Source organism: Martes martes (genome assembly GCF_963455335.1).
Source record: "Martes martes genome assembly, chromosome: 7".
Lineage (NCBI taxonomy): Eukaryota > Metazoa > Chordata > Mammalia > Carnivora > Mustelidae > Martes > Martes martes.
In genome coordinates, this window is record NC_137894.1 from 42,561,177 (window position 1) to 42,580,313 (window position 19,137).

At 33.9% G+C, this 19,137-nt stretch overlaps 1 protein-coding gene across 1 annotated transcript in view; it reads right to left on the reverse strand.

The window, feature by feature from the left end:
- VPS13C (vacuolar protein sorting 13 homolog C) overlaps window positions 1–19,137 on the reverse strand; it is a 191,705-nt gene that overhangs the window by 27,036 nt on the left and 145,532 nt on the right. The window contains exons 59-67 of the mRNA XM_080807819.1: window positions 18,457–18,846; window positions 16,730–16,834; window positions 15,904–16,068; window positions 13,528–13,656; window positions 13,002–13,135; window positions 11,352–11,478; window positions 7,361–7,596; window positions 1,600–1,741; window positions 370–510 (exon numbers count right to left, since the gene is read on the reverse strand). Coding sequence (XP_080663945.1) covers window positions 370–510; window positions 1,600–1,741; window positions 7,361–7,596; window positions 11,352–11,478; window positions 13,002–13,135; window positions 13,528–13,656; window positions 15,904–16,068; window positions 16,730–16,834; window positions 18,457–18,846 — 1,569 coding nt within the window. The remainder of the gene's footprint in view (window positions 1–369; window positions 511–1,599; window positions 1,742–7,360; window positions 7,597–11,351; window positions 11,479–13,001; window positions 13,136–13,527; window positions 13,657–15,903; window positions 16,069–16,729; window positions 16,835–18,456; window positions 18,847–19,137) is intronic.

Genomic DNA, 19,137 nt, shown 5'->3' on the forward strand with positions numbered 1-19,137 from the left:
AAGCAAGAAGGGAGCAAGAAAGCAAGCAGACAAAAATGTTCTCCAATGTCCACTCCTGTGTAGAATGACAAGAGAAAATCTTATTTGGGATTCCATGACAAATTCAAAGGAATTATTTAAAAATAACAATTTCAGTGCAGGAAAACATTCTTACAGGCCATCTGGTCAAATTAAACAGTCTCAACAGTCACAATCTTTGGGACACTAAGTATAGAGAATCCACAGGATACATGGGAAAAGGGAATAAATATACAAACAAAAAGAAAAATACTGTTTACAATGTATGCTAGAGTCTTGCAAAAAAATTTTTACCCCCAGGTTTCCCAAAGTGATTAGGTATACTTATTGAACTGAAAATGACAATGTTACCTGAAGCCAGTACAATCTGGCTCTTAAACTTCTCTGGTGAGGAGACTGCTTAAACTCAATCTGAATCCCTGATAAAAAATCTCGCTTTATTGGGCAATGAACAGGGAGGCGCATTTCCATGGGAACTTTATCAAAATTGACCTGGGGAAAAAGCACATATGTTTATGATGACTTGGTATTAGCAGGATAGCCCCTTTTAAATACCCATTTACTCACAAATTGAAAGGAGAAAACATTTTAATCTCTATGTCCCACCAAAAGATCTGCCTTAAGATGATCTACAGTTGAGATCTTTGAAGCAGAATCATCAGTTTTCCACCAAAATGATGAGGAAAACAAGAAAACAACTGAGGAAATTTCCAATTATATAAACTGCAGTTAAAGAAAACAAACCATGCTTTATATTTTTTAAAAAATCTCAATAATAATGAGTAATTCTAGGTAATTCTTAAATTTTGTTCTAACAAAGTTAAACAACGAATAGTTAATAGCTTATTTATGTCAGTTTGTTTTCATTTGAGCATGGCCAACCTTTATAGGGATGAGGTTGGGGTGGGGAGCATATCTGGTAATCAATGCAAACCCAACCATTAGACATCAAAGACAAAGAATAACTAGAAGTGTGTAACTGAACCAAAGCAAATGAGAAATTGCAGTCAAGCTTCGGGGGTCTTCTTAGGGTAAAAGTGCCCTTCAACTGCAATACTGTAAGGGCCTGTAGAGAGTACACCTGTATTTGCGATATCTACCCAAGTCCAACAATCATTCACATTTAATGAACTTAATTGAACGGATTTTCTACGGATTTTTCATTACTGAAATACGTAATTTTGCACAGACTTTATTTACCAATATATATTTGTATCATTCAAAACAGAACAAAAGTTCCAATAAGCAATATTAATTTCTGCATAATCATACTGAAAACAAGTTCCATGAAACTGTCTTATAAACAGAAGAAATTACAAAAGCGCAAAAGAGAAACATTTAAATCAGTTTCACAGTACATGATTTAATAACGTATTTTGATTTAAAGTGTACTAATGATTATCAGTCATGTCAATCCTACTAACAAATAAGAGTTCATTTGCTATAAATAAATTAGTTTCTGCCCACACGTTTTTACTTGGATAAAATTTTGCACACAAAATTTTACTCTAAATTTTCCTTACTTATTATGCACCGATGAAATACATATATAAAAACCAAAACCAAAAAATTCTGGTATACCTCAAAATTATTATCTAGTTTAATCCATCCATGGTCTTTTGATACTTGATATTTTTTATAGGACTGTTCCAGCAACATTATCTGCTTTTGACTAAAAGGCTTCCATTTCTGCTTTGGTTTCATCTCCCAAACAACACCAGAACTAAAACAATTCACAAAGAAAATTAAATTAGTAGTATATATTAGGCTGCGGGAATTGTCATTCAACCTCAAATTATTACAACTATAAATCTTCTATGAAAATTATACAAGATATTTTTTTAAGCAGCAAAATACACCTGTATTATAAAAGTACATAAGGAAAAGGGGCAGGGGAAATGTTCTTCTCTCACACATTGACATTAATCTATTAAGGAACTCACAAACTTTTTTCATAAAAAGCCATATAGTAAATATTTTAGGCTTTATGGCTAAGACAAAATTGAGGTTAAGTGCTTAAATAACAAGAGAAAAAAATTGCACAAATTTTTCTAATTGACCAGATTCAAAACATAAAAACAACTGAGTACAAATTTTATTTTATTTTATTTTTTAAAATATTTTATTTATTTATTTGACAGAAAGATCACAAATAGGCAGAGAGGGGGAAGAAGACTCCCTGCCAAGCAGAGAGCCTGATGCTGGGCTTAATCCCAGGACCCTGAGATCAAAATTTTTAAAAATTTTTTATAATTGACATATAATTTGGTATAATTGACATAACATTAAATTAATTTCAGGTACACTAATGATTTAATATTTGCATATATTGTGAAATGATCATAACAATAAACCTAGTTAACATCTGTCACCATATATACAAAAAAATTTTTTTAACCTTTCTTAGGGGTGACAACATTTCATTATTAGGGCTCAAAGTCAGTATTCATGGAGGCTAATTCTTTAGTCACTTCAAACTCTGCACTGGCTTCTCAAATACACAATAAGTGAGCAGTATGGGTAACATCTGGTGACACATTAAGAGCCAAGGAAAACCACTCAAAATGATTTGCCTTATTTTAATTGACTATTGATGTTGCTCTGAAAGTCCTCAGTTCTTCAAGCAACTGTTTTCACAAAAAGGCTAAGGGTCCTAAGTTTATTAATGCTGGACACCTCTCTCTTCAGCTGCTACATTCAGGTGATTCAATTAACTCACCATTGGTAAAAGATGTTCCTTGCCTGGCTAACAGATGAGTCATTCAGGTTTTTTTAGTTTTTTATTTTTGTGAAGAAAGTCTGTTGTATGAGTTACTTTGTCTTAAATTTTCAAATTTTTCTGGGCATTCCTTTCCTGTGAGGTGGGTATATTTGGACAAGTGCTTAGTTTGGAAATTGCAATATTCTTTTAGCACAGGTAAATATTCTTTTAGCACAGGGTCATTACATAATAAAATAATGCTTTGCCATTTCATTTAATAACTAACTGTGACCTGGAAGAGAGATACTCAAAGTCCACTTTCTCTACTTCTTTTAACATGGTCAGTATGCATTAGTAATAAAAAACAAAAGTGGCAGGATAGTTATATGTGTGGTAATCTACACTCTTGAGTTATTTTTCCTTTGTTGTGTGCTAAGCAGCAGTGCAAAAGTAGCCATAGACATGTGAAGGAATAAGCAAAGGCTGTGTTCTAATAAAGCCTCAGTTATGGGCAACAAACTCTGAATTTTGTATAATCTTCATGCATTACAAAATACTATTTTCTTTCAATTTTTTCCAACCATTTAAAAATGTAAAAAATTCTTAGACCGAAGTCTCTAAGAAACAGGTCATCAACTAGATTGGGCTCACAGGACATACTTTGCTGATCCCTGATTAGAGAAGACTGTTTGCATAATGATAAAATACAACCCCATAATATTTTAATTTAACATAGTTTGTTGGTATTAATCAATGACACTGTTAACAATGTCCTCACTATATTATGTATTTAATCAATTAAGATAATGAATAAAATATCTACTATAAATTATATAAATCTTGGGTTGCCTGAGTGGCTCAGTGGGTTAAGCATTCAACTCTTGATTTTGGTTCAGAACATGGTCTCGGGGTTGTGAGATCAAGCTCTGAGTCAGGCTCTGCACTCGGTGTGGAGCCTGCTTAAGATCCTCTTTCTTCCTCTCCCTCTGACCCTCCTCTCTCTCTAAAATAAAAGAATGAATGAATGAATAAATAAATAATATAAATCCAACATCAATTCATGACAAAAACTCTTCAACAAATTAGGGAGGGGGGTGAACCTCAACCTGAAAAAGAACATCTACAAAAAACCTACAGTTAACATCATACTTAAGAATGAGAAACCAGATGCTTTCTTACTAAGACCAGGAACAAAGAACAAGGACATCTACTCTTACCACTCCTATTCAACACTGGGAGATCCTAGATAATGCAATAAGTCAAGAAAATAAAAGGTATACAGATTAGGAAAGAAGAAATAAAGCTGTCTTTGTTCTCAGATGACATGACTGTCTATGCAGAAAATCCTAAAGAATCAATAAAAAAAAAAAATTCCTGCAACGAATGTTTCAAGATACAAAGTTAATATACAAAAATCAATTGTGTTCTTACATATCAGCAATGAACAACTGAAATTTGAAATTAAAAAGACAATAATATTTATATTAGCACCAGAGAAATGGTGCTAATATAGAGAAATGTTTATACTTAGGTATAAACAAAATCTAACAAATTTGTACAGAATCGGTATGAGGAAAACTAGAGAAGTCTGATCAAAGAGATCAAAGATCTGAATACAAGCATCTTTGTACACCCATATGAAGACTGAATAATGTCAAACGTCAGTTCTTTCCAAGTTGATCTATAGCTTCGAAGCAATCCCAACCAATACCCCAGCTAACTGATAAACTAATTCTAAAGTTTATATGGAAAGGCAAAAGACTCAAAATAGTCAACATAATAATAAAGAAGAAAAAAGTGGGAGGACTGATACTACATGACTTCAAGATTACCACAAAACTATAGAAATCGAGACAGTGTGCTATGGGTGAAAGAACTGACAATCACACCAAGCGAATAAAGGGTCCAGAAATAGACCCAAACAAATATAGGCAACTGATTTTGAAAAGGAGCAAAGGCAATTCAATGGAAAAAGTACAATCTTTTCAACAAATGGTGACAGAACTGAACATGCAAAAAAAAAAAAATTAATCTAGACCTAGAACTTACAGATTTTACAAAAACTAACTCAAAATGTATAACTATAGGCCTAAATATCAAACACAAAAGTATAAAATCCAGCAGGTAACACAGGAGAAAATGCACGTAACTTTGCATTTTTTTGACTTCTACACTAAAACTCCTACAGCACAACTCAGGAAAGAAAATTCCCCCCTCCCCCGCCCCGGTCTCATTAAAATTAAAAACCTCTTCTGTGTGAAAGACACTGTTAGAAGAATGAAAAGACAACCAAAGACTGGGAGAAAATATTTGCAAAACACCTATCTGATAAAAGACTTACTTCAATGATACAAAGAACTCTTGAAATTTAATAAGAAAATGAAAAATTTTAAAATGGGCAAAAGACCTGAATCTCACCAGAGAAGATATTCTGATAGCAAATAAGCATTTGAAAAGATACTCAACAGCACATGTAATTAGGGAATTGCAAATTAAAACAATAATGACATATCACTACATCCCTGTTAGAATGGCCAAAATTTGAAACATGGACAACACCAAATGCTGCAGACGCTTTGAAAAACAACTTGGCAATTCCTTACAAAACTTAACATAATCCTACCATAAAATCTAGCAGTCACGCCCCTTGATATATACCCAAATGAGATAAAAACTTATGTCTACACAAAAACCTGCCTATGAATGTTTATGGCAGCTTTAGTCATAAAGGCCAAAACTTAGAAGCAACCAAGGTGTCTTTCAATAGGTGAATAAACTGGCACATCCAGACATGGGATAGTATTAAGTGATTTTTTTAAAATGAGTTATCAAGCACAAAAAGAACATGAGGAAACTTAAAAAAATATTGCTAGGTGAAAGTTGCTTATCTGAAAAAGCTACATACATATGATTCCAATGATATGACATTCTGGGAAAGGCAAAACCTAGGGACGATAAAAAGATCAGTGGTTTCCAGAGGTTCAGAGGGAGGGAGAAAGGGATGAAAAGGTGACACACAGGTGACTTTTTATGATACTGAAACTCTTCTACAGAACACTATAATGACAGATGTATTATCCAAATGTCAAACCTATAGAATTTATACACTAAGAGCAGACATAACAAACAACATCAACACTGGACTTTAGATAATAATAAGGCATCAACATTAGAACATCAACAGTAAAAAATGTACCACACTATTTCAAGATGTTAATAATAGGGGGAAAATGCAGGGCATATGGGAACTTAGTATGTTACAGCCAATTTTTCTGGAAACCTAAAACTGCCTAAAAAGTAAGTTTATCTTTAAAAATTACATAACTGATTTATTTTTCCTCAGTACATATCCTCACTGAATGTGTATTAAATGCTTACTGCATCAGAAAAAAGATAACCAAGTTCTTTCAGATGAATTTTTAAAAGTCCTTATGAGTAAGGACCAGTCTGACAAAATGTAATAACGTATGTAATATTAAAGTAAAAATAAGTTATATCAAAGAACAACAGAGTGAAGAAATTGAATTTATAGGACTTAAAAATTATTTTCATATTTAGGTTAAAAATACCGTAAAATTCTCAAGTATAGAGCCAAAAGAATATATTTCTCATATATATACAAATATATTAATATTTTAATCAATGGATGTATACCCTTTTTTTAAAGATTTTATTTATTTATTTGACAGAGAGAGATCACAAGTAGACAGAGAAGCAGGCAGAGAGAGAGGGGGAAGCAGGTTCCCACTGAGCAGAGAGCCCGATGCAGGGCTCGATCCCAGGACCCTGGAATCATGACCTGAGCGGAGGGAAGAGGCTTTAACCCACTGAGCCACCCAGGCACCCCAGGATGTATACACTTTATAGAACTCTTAATCCATCAGGTGTTGCATAAAGTATGTTACATATGTGATCTTTTTATTGACTTAATGTTTTACTTCACTAAACATGATTATTGATATTGACGCTATGATGGTTATACATGGGAACATGGTAATCATTCTATCCATCAGTCTCCAAGAAAAGAAGGTGTCTTTTACCAAAGTTAGTGAGATTTAAAAAGTCAAAATAAATGAATTCAAATACTTTCCTTATACAGATACAAGCAGAATCAGAGCAAATAACTGATTCCATCACTACTAAAACGTTCTAAATAACCGCACATTAAAGACTATAGACCCATGTCAAATATTGCCTCCTCCATGAATATTTCCTCTAATTTATCTGACCCACTCTTGTCGGCTTCCTCTAATCCAGGCCAGTTTCTTCAGTCTCTACTGCACAAAACAATTTATTTGTTTCTATCTCTGTACTTCCATTGCACGTTTATATACTTCTTTGTAGCATTTCTGTTATCATAATTCATCAAACTCATCATATCATAATTCAACAATACATACCAAAAACAAAGAAGCAAACCTCTTTTTTCTCCACCAAATGGTAAGTACAGTAAGTACAGAGGCATTATCTTAGTCATCTTTCTATCTTAGGGACTTTTCAATTAGCAGTGAAAAAAAAACTGTTCATGTTATACTGAAAGAATATAAAAATTCAGAACAGCTGTTTACTCTCATTAAACTTGATATTATGAACTCAATGTTTTTTAAAGATTTCTGATGCCCCATCTTCCTTCTTCCATACCTGGTTATCCCAATATATGAAACTTCCTGCTTGTTTTCATTGTTAACCAGGGAAAGCCCAAGACTGTGGAGAGAAAAGGTTATTTCATGATCAGCCTGCTCCATTTCTTCTGCCTGCAGTGCTTTGGAAACCAAGGCAACATCATCAGTGAAAAGCAACACTCTCTGGCGTCCATCTAAGAATGATACCCAGTGTATCTGAGTATTTGCATCATAAGGAAACTGGCCACATTCATCCTGGGGAAAAGAAAGACTATATTAAACCTATAAGCAGTAAGTTTTTATTACATAAAGTTAAACTACAGTATCTGAGAACATTTAGAAAAGTTTGAAAAACATGACATAAATTGGAAAGTTAACCATCAAAATGACATAAATTAATTAAAGTCATAACATATTTTAACTCACCAATGCTTTCAAACAATAACAAACATTAACAGTGCTTTATTTTTTTTGTACCCTACATCTACATTTGACTGCTCCAAGGGCACTCAGCAGGAACAAAAGTACCCTGCAAGGGTACCTGTGTCCTAAGACGCTTATTTGTCTCCAAGACGGAGAGGTTCCTAAACTTATTAGAAGAGTAACCTCACATAAAAATAACCTAGTTTATTTTTATTTTTAAATAACTTACAACACTGCAAATATTTCTATAAGTCACACTATATATAACTATTGTTTGTACTTAGTGTGTACTGTTTTGTAAAGCCTTCTTGGCTGAAGGTCTCATATAGCACTAAAAATATAAGACTTGATTTGGTCAGTGTTTTTAGAGACTGAAATAATGATTTCCTCCTCATTCTGGGCTACATAAATATAAGAGTTCATTTCAACAAACAGTACAAGGACCTACTATATACTTTTCATTTCATGCTTTCTTGGAAAAAAAGGCAAACAAAGGATTTATCAAGAGAATAGGAACAGCTGAGTTTGGTTGCTGTTTATCATCTGTCTATTGCTTTTTTTTAATTGAAGTATGGTTGACACATGATGTTTCATTAGTTTTAGGTGGACAACATAATGATTCAACAACGCTCTACATTATCCTATGCTCACCACAAGCGTAGCTATGATCTGTCACCATTCAACACTATTACTGTATCACTGACTATATTCCCTATGCTGTACCTGTCAGCTCTGTGACTTACTCATTCCATAACTGGAAGCCTGCCTGTACATTCCACTCCCTTTCACCCATTTTGCTCATCCCCCACCTCAATCTCTGGCAACCACAAGTTTGTTCTCTGTATTGATGGGTCTGTTTCTGGTTTTGTTTGTTTAGTTGGTTGGTTGTTGTTTTCTAGATTTCAGTGTTTACGTGAAATCATACAGGTATTTTTCTTTCTCTGACTTATTTCTTTTAGCATAGTACCCTCAAGGTCCATCCATGTTTTCATAAATGGCATGAACTCATCATTTTTAAGACTGAGTGAATGGAATATTACTTTGTCATATCATCATATTCTACTTAAAGTTTTTGCTTTGAATTATAGTTGTGCAGAAATTAAAATCAACAACTTCGCTTTCTTTTTACTTCCGTTTGCCTCCTAAATCCTTACTGCCTCTTCATGCTTATCATGTTCTGTGTTAGTTTGGTTAAGACATATCTTTTGTAAGTAGCATATATTTAGATGCTGTTTTCTAACTTAATCTGAGTTTTATCTTTTAAATAGGAGAATTTAAACCATTTTCATAACTGATGGGAAGTTAAACCATCATACTTGATGGGAAGCATGGTTTAACGGAAAAAGTCCACGGAGTATTAAGTCAGATAGACCAGGTTTTGAATTTTATTTATTTGTTTATTTTTATTTTTAAAGATTTTATTTATTTATTTAACAGACAGAGATCACAAGTAGACAGAGAAGCAGGCAGAGAGAGAGGAGGAAGCAGGCTCCCTGCTGAGCAGAGAGCGAGATGCAGGGCTGGATCCCAGGACCCTGGGATCATGACCTGAGCCGAAGGCAGAGGCTTTAACCCACTGAGCCACCCAGGCGCCTCCTGGTTTTGAATTTTAACCAGCAGTCCTGAATTCCGATCATAAGAATTAGTGATAATATGCAGAAAGCATTAACACAGGAGATAGATTCAATAAAATGTACTTGCCACTTGTCATATACTTCCTTAAGTCTCCTTCCTTTACTCTAAGGGCAAAATTGTCTTTATTTTCGTTTTCTCAATTGCTTTAAAATTTTCTTACCAGTGATTTTAGTTCTACTGATAGATTTTTTAAAAAACAAAAACTTTAATCTGTACTTTTGTAATTAGAATTTAAGATTAAATGGTATATTTATGGTATGAACAGAATATATTGTTTCCCTACTCCACTTCTACTTCATTTGGGTGTGTCTTTTTATTTCACCACGCATTCTTCTATTTCATAGCTGTTACAGCTTTGTAACTTAGTTGAGGATGCAAGACATAAACTTGGAAAATTTCTTGTGGTCCTCCTGTAGTAAAAGAAGTTTCAGGGGTATAATCACCTTCTGATTCTACAGGATAATTTCACATTTTTCTCCTGAGCTATTTTTTTTCATTAACCCCATGTTGCTGCTTTTTGTTGGTTTTTTTTCCCTGTTCATTCACACTTAATAAGGAAAGATCTGTTCAGACTCATTTTTGTCAATAATGTATGGATTTTCTTTGAACTCCCTCACCATGTTCACCTGGGCCTAAGTGAAACTCTGTTCTCAAATTGACTTAGCAAACAAGGGAATGGGCAACTGCCTTGCTTCTAGCTCAGTTTACAGAATCTGGCAGATTAGGTGCTAACTGAGGCACAATTATCTACTTTTCCTATTGCCTGGTTCCCTGGTTTTCCAACACCAAATAGAAAAGAAACATTAAAAACCACAATCCCCACATACACTATTCCCAGATTCTTTCTCAATCTGCCTCAGTATACAGATCTGAATATCCTCCTCCAGGAGTTCTTTCCCACTTTCTCTCTAGTGTCTACATACTGCCACTGGGTGTTATAGTTACTGAGCAGCGTTAAATGTGACAAGAGGGAAACAATACCAGCACAGTCAGAGACCTCTGCTAGAGCTCCCATGTCTCTGAGCCAAGAAGCTAAGAAGATCAGGGAATTTAAGCCTCTGTACCATTTACAAAACTTTGAGTTTCGGTCTTGTAAAAAGTAAAGCACAAGCAAGGCAGTATAGCTCCATCAAATTGTTATGGTGAAAATTATTCCAAGAATCTTGTAACAGAGGAACTATCTGATTTTTCAAAAGTGGGTTAAGTCTCTTTTATGGGTATTTCAGATGTAACAGAAGAGAGGAAAATTCGGCCACTACTAGCTGATTACCATTTTAAAGCAAAAGTCAATAAAGCTTTTTTAACAACTGGCATTATCAGACAGCAGAACAGGACACACTGTATAACTTTTCATAACAGAATATATTTCTATAGAAACAAAAGATCTATATCACTAATATAGAAGCAATTCCTACGCTAGAGAAAGGCTGGTAGACCTTCCCAAAGTTTAAGAGTCTAAGAATAACATATTTGATTGAATTAGCTACCTAAATATTATTTTAATAAATTATTTCATTAAATTCCTTCTGTGGGTTAATTTGCATACTGTCCAATTCCTTTAATTAAAATATATGGTCTTCATTGGGAAAATATGCCTAAAAACCTCACAGCCAACATTGGCATGCATATGTTCAAAATAAAGTTGTTTTTACATAGCTTTAAAGTTCCTTTCTTTAAAAAAAAAAAAAGGTATATATAAAAAGATACTTCACTGGTCTTCACTCGGACAAGATAAAGTAGGCCTGTTTTTTAAACTGTAAAGAAATTATTTTGACTAATCTAAAATACTGGTATGAATTACTTGCAATCTAATCTCCAAAACTGACCTATTTTGAAAATACTTCCAATTCATTTTTAGTTGAGTAAGGACAAACATGACGGTAAGAAGCTGGCCTGTCTGCTTCCTTTGCCACCAGTCCCGTCTTACAGCACTCATTCACATCACATGATACCTTTAACAGACTGTGTTCTCCGGTATTTGCTGCATATGTCCAGGTAAGTTTTCTGGTACCAGTAGGGTCTGCCCAAGCAAAAAGTCGAGCTTCTCCTGGCACCAAGTGCACCTCCTCCTGTGACCCACTGAAACACAACCACCAGAGGGAAGATGAAAACAGCCAGGCTCTGAGTAACCCAGACCTGAGGTTTACAGAGGAGTGGACTGGCACAAAAATCTTCTAAAATTGCCTTTCTTAATAAACAGAACTCTGCCTAAAAATAAGTACCCTAAAATGTCCAATAAACTAACAGCTTAAAGCTTGAGGGATGGGAATATTGCCTTTCTGAAGTTGCAGTGTACTCCAAACTGATGCAGGCCATGGAATTTATTAAAGTAAACAAACTGGCACATCAGGGCTCACCTGCAGGAAAAGCTATAAACAATAAATCCTTTAGCAGCAGTAGAATGTCACTCAGTGCTTAAATTTAAGTTTATTAATGAAATGCAATAGATAAGAAACATGAGCCTTGGGGAAAAACAAAAATTAGGTCCACGCTGTTGCTACTCAATCTGTGATCTATGGAGAAGCAGCAGTTTTACCTGGAGCTTGCTGGAAGTACAAAATCCTGGGCCCTGCCTAAAACTTATTCAATCAGAATCTGTATTTTAATGAGATTTCTGGGAGATTCAAATCATTAAAGTTTAAGAAGTATTAGTCCATATTACAAAAAACTTTCCAGGGAATAACAACAACAAAAGGAACCCAATTAGGTTTCAATCCCATTCTGTAATTTTAAATCTCCCAGTGGATTCCAGTCAGGAGAATTAAGAACAGGTAAATCTAAAAGGCATTATTTTATATAAAATAATTCCGTATGTAAAAATAACCTTAGGTATATATAAGATTTTACACTTATATAAAATAATGTCTTGCAGATTTATAATAGTAATTCTTGGCAAATATGTAATATATATTTTAAGGGTTTAAAACTATCATTATGTCCTTAAATGGTATCATCCAAGTCAAATGACAGCACAAGCAAGAACAACAAAATTCCTATCATTCCATATTTATATTCAACACCACTACCTATTCATTGTCCTCTCATTGAATCTTCTACCACCTCTTCTAAGGCAGGGGATGGGGAGGCAGAAACAGCTTGATAAAGATTTATAGGGAGAGGTTCACGGAGCATTTGCAACTTACAAAAGAATGATAATGCTTCAACAGCTGAAAAGGTTCACAGTTCCTTATATGCAATTCTGAAATTTTAAAAGCTCCAAAAGTCCAAAAATTTTTCTATTAGTTTGGTATCAAACATTTGGCTAAAAAACCTAATCTGAACTGCTGTTCAGATGGTTAATAGTTTTGACTTATCCCACTTGATATGAATATTTATAAGTTTTATAAGTTTATAAGTTTTTCTTCAGGAATATTAATATACTAGAATATAGAGAACTGTCCCAAAACCTGCTGAGGGTATTAAAATAAACAGCATGTGTTCCGTGTTACCATACTAAAATCAGAAAACATGTGGAATGGGAAACACATTTCCCATAGAAAGGACTGTGGGCCCTTCTATGGGACCTCAAAGAAAAACACATAGAAAGGACTGTGGGCCAGTAAAAAGCAAATGAGATCTCCCATGCACCTTGTTTTTCATACCTCTGTTTGTATGTGAGGACGTCCTGTGATGTGTGGTTTATTACTAGAGCAGGTGCAGATCCCTCGTGGTAATCAGAAAAGGTTATGACAGTTGAGTGTTCAGCAGTGTTTACATCCACCAAGATACCCCCATTCTATTGCAGAAAAAAAAAATCTGTTTGAGGCATTGGTTTCACTTACAAGGACATTTGGAATTTCAATCAGTTATGTAGACACTAAAAGTCTGTTTTCTTAAGTTATTACTGAAAAGCACACTGGCTTTGATCACTTACAAATACATGTACAGCACCTTACAAATATATATATTAGCACCTTCAAATGATTACTGGTAGATTTTTTTCCAGTTGAATTTTTTTTTAATTTAAATTCAATTAGTAGTAGATTTTATAGCATGTTTTAATGCTATAAAATATTTTAAAGCAGATTTTAAAAACTGAAGACATTGTATTTTAAAACATGAAAACATAATAGGAAATTAAACTAAATTAAGTTAAATTAAATTAAATTAAAAACCATGAAAACATACCAGCTCTTCTAAGCTGAGTAAAGTGCCATTATCCTGTCGGTTATAAAAAAATGGTTTGGAGGATCCTTCATGGCCCACCACTCTCACACAAAGTTTGCCTGACAAATTTTCAGGCCAAAAGGGAAGGCACTGAAAAAGTAAAAGTTAATATCAGTCTTAAAACAATATCGGGGCATCAGTAAGACAATGGCTAATTAAGTTTTCAATTCTAAATCTGATCATGATACAATTATTATTAAGTTTCTTAAAATATTTCCTCCACATCTCATGTTAAGATTATTAACAATATAAGGCCTATTTATGAAACCAAAGAAACTCCATCAGAAGAACACAGATCTATTAGTCTGTATGTACTTATGGAATAACTGTAATATGAGAAACTAAAGAGCTTATTGATTAAGAATGCCTCAAATGTCCTGAATACTTAAAACCTATAATCTTAAAACATCTACTTTTGTGCATATCCCATTATAATTCCATAATGCACTATGAATTCTTTCAGTATTATCTTAGCCTAGAAAAACTAGAAAGACAATTGAAGGCAGAGAAGACAACACCACAGACCTTGCTGGAAGTCCTAAAATTACCTTCCTAACTGTTTGATCTTAATCAAAGCATATACCTCTCTGAGCCTTATCTGTAAAACAGGTTTCAGTTCCTAATAAAATACAAAATGTCCCTCTGTTATACAATACTAGGTAAATTCTATCTCTGAATGAAAATGTTGCTATTATCAAACTCACATCAATGATAATGAGCATTTATATGTTGAGAGATTTTTTAAATTAACACATAATGTAGTATTTGCTTCAGGGGTACAGGTCTGTGAATCATCTCTCTCACACAATTCACAGCACTCACCATAGCACATACTCTCCCCAATGTCTATAACCCAGTCACGCTATCCCTCCCCCACCACTCCCCAGCAACACTCAGTTTGTTTCCTGAGATTAAGAGTCAACAGAGATCATTCTAAGTGCCTTGGAAAGCCCATGCCTCTCAGAGCTCTAAATTTATATAACTGGAATCATTCCTCTTAACCTCTTGCTAAGTTTATATATATATTTTATATATATATAAATATATATATAAATATATATATAATATATATATTATATATATATATTACATATATATTATATATATATATTTATATATATATAAAATATATATATAAACTTAGCAAGAGGTTAAATATATATATAAAAATATATATATATGTATAAAAACTTAGCAAGAGGTTAAGAGGAATGATTCCAGTTATATATACATGATTCCATATATAATATATATATGGAATATATATAATGATTCCATATATAATGATTCCAGTTATATATACATATATATACACACATATATACATATATACACACATATATATGTGTGTATATACACATATACATATATACACATATATACACACACACATACATATATATACATATACACACACACATATATGTGTGTATATATATGTATACATACAGACATATGTGTGTATGTGTATATATACACACACACACACACACATATATATGTGTATATATATATATACACACACACACATACACACAATTTTGTTTTTGAGGTATACAGAAGAATGGTTCTTTAAGCTCAGCTGGTTTGGTTGAAAACTCAGGCAAATTCAAGCAGGAACGCTCATCTTTGCACCTGTCCTCTTCCCCTCACTCTCTTCACTCCTAAAATCTTATTGAACCTGCAGTGTTTAGTTCAAATGCCATCTCTTCTATGAAACACTCCCTTTTAATCTTGGCCACAATAATGGTGATTTCCAATGACTGTACTGACTTTAGGGAAGTATGAGATTCAATTCCCTTTCAGTAAAGTGAGGGGGTTGAATTTTAGGAAATTTTCAAGAAAACTTTCAGCTAATCTATTCAGAAATTCTAAAACCACCTATAACTTTGCATGTATTTTCTTCCATGTATTAATTTATGTAAGTTTTAAGTTTTTTTATATAACTTAATTTATATAAGTTTTAAGTTTTAAGCCCTCCAGCAAAATTATATGCTTCTTGAATGCAGAGACATTAACCTGACTACTGAGATAATTCATAGTACATTATCTTTATCTTCATTTCACAATACACAACCGTATGTTCTATACATATAGGAAGAACTAGAGACTGGGTGTTAGCCCTCTAGACTGGCTGCTGATAAATATTACCAGTACTTTTCTACTTTTTTAAACATGTGTTTACAGTGCAAAAGCAAAGCCAAGGTTTGCTATCATATTTTAATACAAAAATATTACAGAAAAATGAGTATAACAAAGAAGTATATGTGATTCTTATTTATACGGCCATATTTATTCGTACATTTTAGGAGCCATTGTAGTAAAGGAAAATCTTACCTCTGAAGAAGCAATATAGTTCCACTTATTAGTGGGCATTGAGCCATCAGCTGCAATTTCACCAACTTCTAGTTCAAATGATGACTTGTTTGCAATGGTGCAAAAGGGAGTCAGAGTAACTATTCGTGTAAGATTAAAACTGCTCATTTTGATGCTAACACCAACCTGTATGAGGGAAAAAACAAGTGTATAATTTCTTAGTACTTGATACAGTTTCTTTGAAATGTACATACATATACCCCATTCATACATGAATTTCTTAAAATATTTTAAAATAAAGTAACTAATATAAGCCATATTCAACTACTGCTTATCTTTTCACTAAGAAAAATTTTTGGTTCCTTAATTTGGTTCCCTCAGAAATCAATTCAAGAAATACCAAGTGCTAATCTAACTAACGATGACTTATAATATTTATTTTATTTATATTCTTTATTTTTTAACATTCCAAACAAAAATTCTTTTATAATTAGTGAAGAGGCTCAGTTCTGCTGCTTTATTGTCTGTTAATGAACTAATATGAAAATTTCAAAGTGGCAATAAAACAGGTCCACTGGCATCAGATTACTCAAATTTTCACAATCAAATTTAATATTTAAGAAACATTTGGCAGAGAATAATATGGAATGAGGATTCAACTTACTGTCTTAAACTTTTATAAATTCAGGTTTTGTCCTGATACTAGTGGCCAGAGAAAATTATAGAGATAACAGTCCTTTACACAATACTTTGAATTCAAATTTCTGAACCCCTTAGAATCTAGCTAGTTTAGTGAACCAAAGAAAATGTGAATGAAATCAGAGGTAAATAGCAAGCAGAATCTTACCAGGTACTCCATATTGTTGGCTGGACACTTCACACACCCATAACTTCCCACTGTGTCCAATGAAAATCCACTGGACCAGGCACTAGTTGAAATTTTCAACTGTACCTACACCAGAACACATAACCATCATATAAGAAACCTAAAAGACTATAATAATATTTTATTTGTGGGAAAGTTGTTAGATCACTAGAAATTTATTTAGTATCATGGGACACAGAAAAAAATAATCAAAGCCATATGGCCAATGGATCACAGAACACAGATATTCTAGAAGCCAATAAAATAAAACCAGAGTTCCAATCTTCCCATTCACCTATGCAATGAGTTTAGTGAATTTAAAGATGTATACCAATGAGATCCTCTGTTGTTTAAAAAAAAAACAAAAACTAGGGACGCCTGGATGGCTCAGTTGGTTAAGCAGCTGCCTTCAGCTCAGGTCATGATCCCAGCGTCCTGGGATCGAGTCCCACATCGGGCTCCTTGCTTGGCAGGGAGCCTGCTTCTCCCTCTGCCTCTGCCCGCTCACTCTCTCTCCCACTCTCTCTCTCTGACAAATAAATAAATAAAATTAAAAAAACAAAACAAAACAAAACAAAAAAAAACAAAAACAAAAACCATAATGTAAACTGGTATTTTCCAGTGTTACACTTAAGATATTGAGCTAACAAATTCTTAAAGTTCTAAAACACAGAGAATTGATGCCTTTAACATTATTCAGCAAGTGTTAAATGAAAAGCATCATGATTAGCAGAATGGAAGACAACAGGACACCACTCCTGTCTTTAATGAGCTCCAACTAAACAGGGAGATGGAAAACACTACTAGTAATTATGATGCAAGACTCAATGTGACTAATGGCTACACAAGTGGTACAAAATGCTATGAACGTGAGAAGGTAAAAAGTTTACTTCTAGCTATGAGATCTAGATAAAGTTTTATAGAAGTGATCTAATTGTGCTCCTCCATCTACCCAGACCTACTGACTCAAATAGAGGTACAACCCAGAAATATGTTTGAAAAGCCCTCTAGGTGATTCTAATGCAAACTGAAATTTGAGAATCACTGCTCTAAGAGGACATGGATGTAATATCTAGCTCCACTTTAGACAGCTTGAAATCCCTTCACACATGTCATGCCTGAGCACAATGATAGCCAAAGAATGAACAGCAGGTAACCAGAAAAGATATGGCAGACAGGGAAAACATGGGGGAAGAGGCATTCTAGCAGAGGATGCAGCACAGACAGAGGCCTAGCAGTAACTTGGGACAGTATGTGTTAAGCAATTCCAAGATAGGAATCTACAAAGGAAAAAAGGGACCAGACCACAAAAGACCAGGCTTAGGCAGTAGGTTCTCTCTCGGAGGCCTGGCTTAGTGCTTCATACCTAGGTGGGCTCAGTTAATACAAGCCAAATCCAACTCTTCTACCTTTTGAAATGCTATTTCATCACTAGTAAACTACATAAAATCAAGCTTTCTACCTGGCACTACTAAAAGAACAGAAGTAATTCTAAAGGTCATGGAGAAAGGGACAATTCAGCCTTGAGAAACTCTTGGTAGTCCTAACAACCCACTAGATTATATATTCCTGAAAACTCTCCTTGGACCTACTTCATACCAGTGGCACTTAGCAAACTGGTAAGCACGGACTTAAAGAAGGCTAATGACTCATGAGTTCCTAGATTAGTAATTTATCTATTTTAAATTGTTATATCAACCAAAACGCACCTTATTTTTACTAAAAATGTTCTTCTTCTTGAAAGAGAATAAAATAATATCCCTGAAATCAGCTGGATGTTTCACGTGAATGTCTTCTGAACAATACTGGAGAACCCGAGAAGTCTTGTTGATTAGCCAGTAGGGACTAAAGACAGATAGCACCATCCGGCTGCCAATTCGTTTGACATGTACTGACAAGTCAATTGACATCATTTCTGCGGAGTCAGAGGAAAAACACACAAGAAAGAATTCGGGAAGAGTATCACATATACGGAAATGTCCATTCCAGTTTCTGCCCTGATATTTCATCAGAACTAATTCCATTATTTCTCCACTGATTTTTGAATGTAGAACATCAGCAGCACTGCCTTCTGCTAGCTCATGAGTTTCCGCTGTTCCCTAAAAGCAAACAAACAAAAACTAAATTTGCTTAGTGATTTTTTTAAAACCTCTGCAATAGCAATATCCATATTTTATGCAAGTGCTAACAACCTACCAGATTCAGATTAACTGACAAGTCTTCAACAAAGTACCATGTTTACAGATTATGAATATCCAATAACCACTAATAACTAAAAAGAAAAGATTGTAACATGGCCAAAGGCAGAAACTGTCTTTTGGTCACGAGTAGGCCAACGGCCATAAGTTTTCAAAAAAAAAGTCAGATCTATGCCAAAAATCAAAGGACGG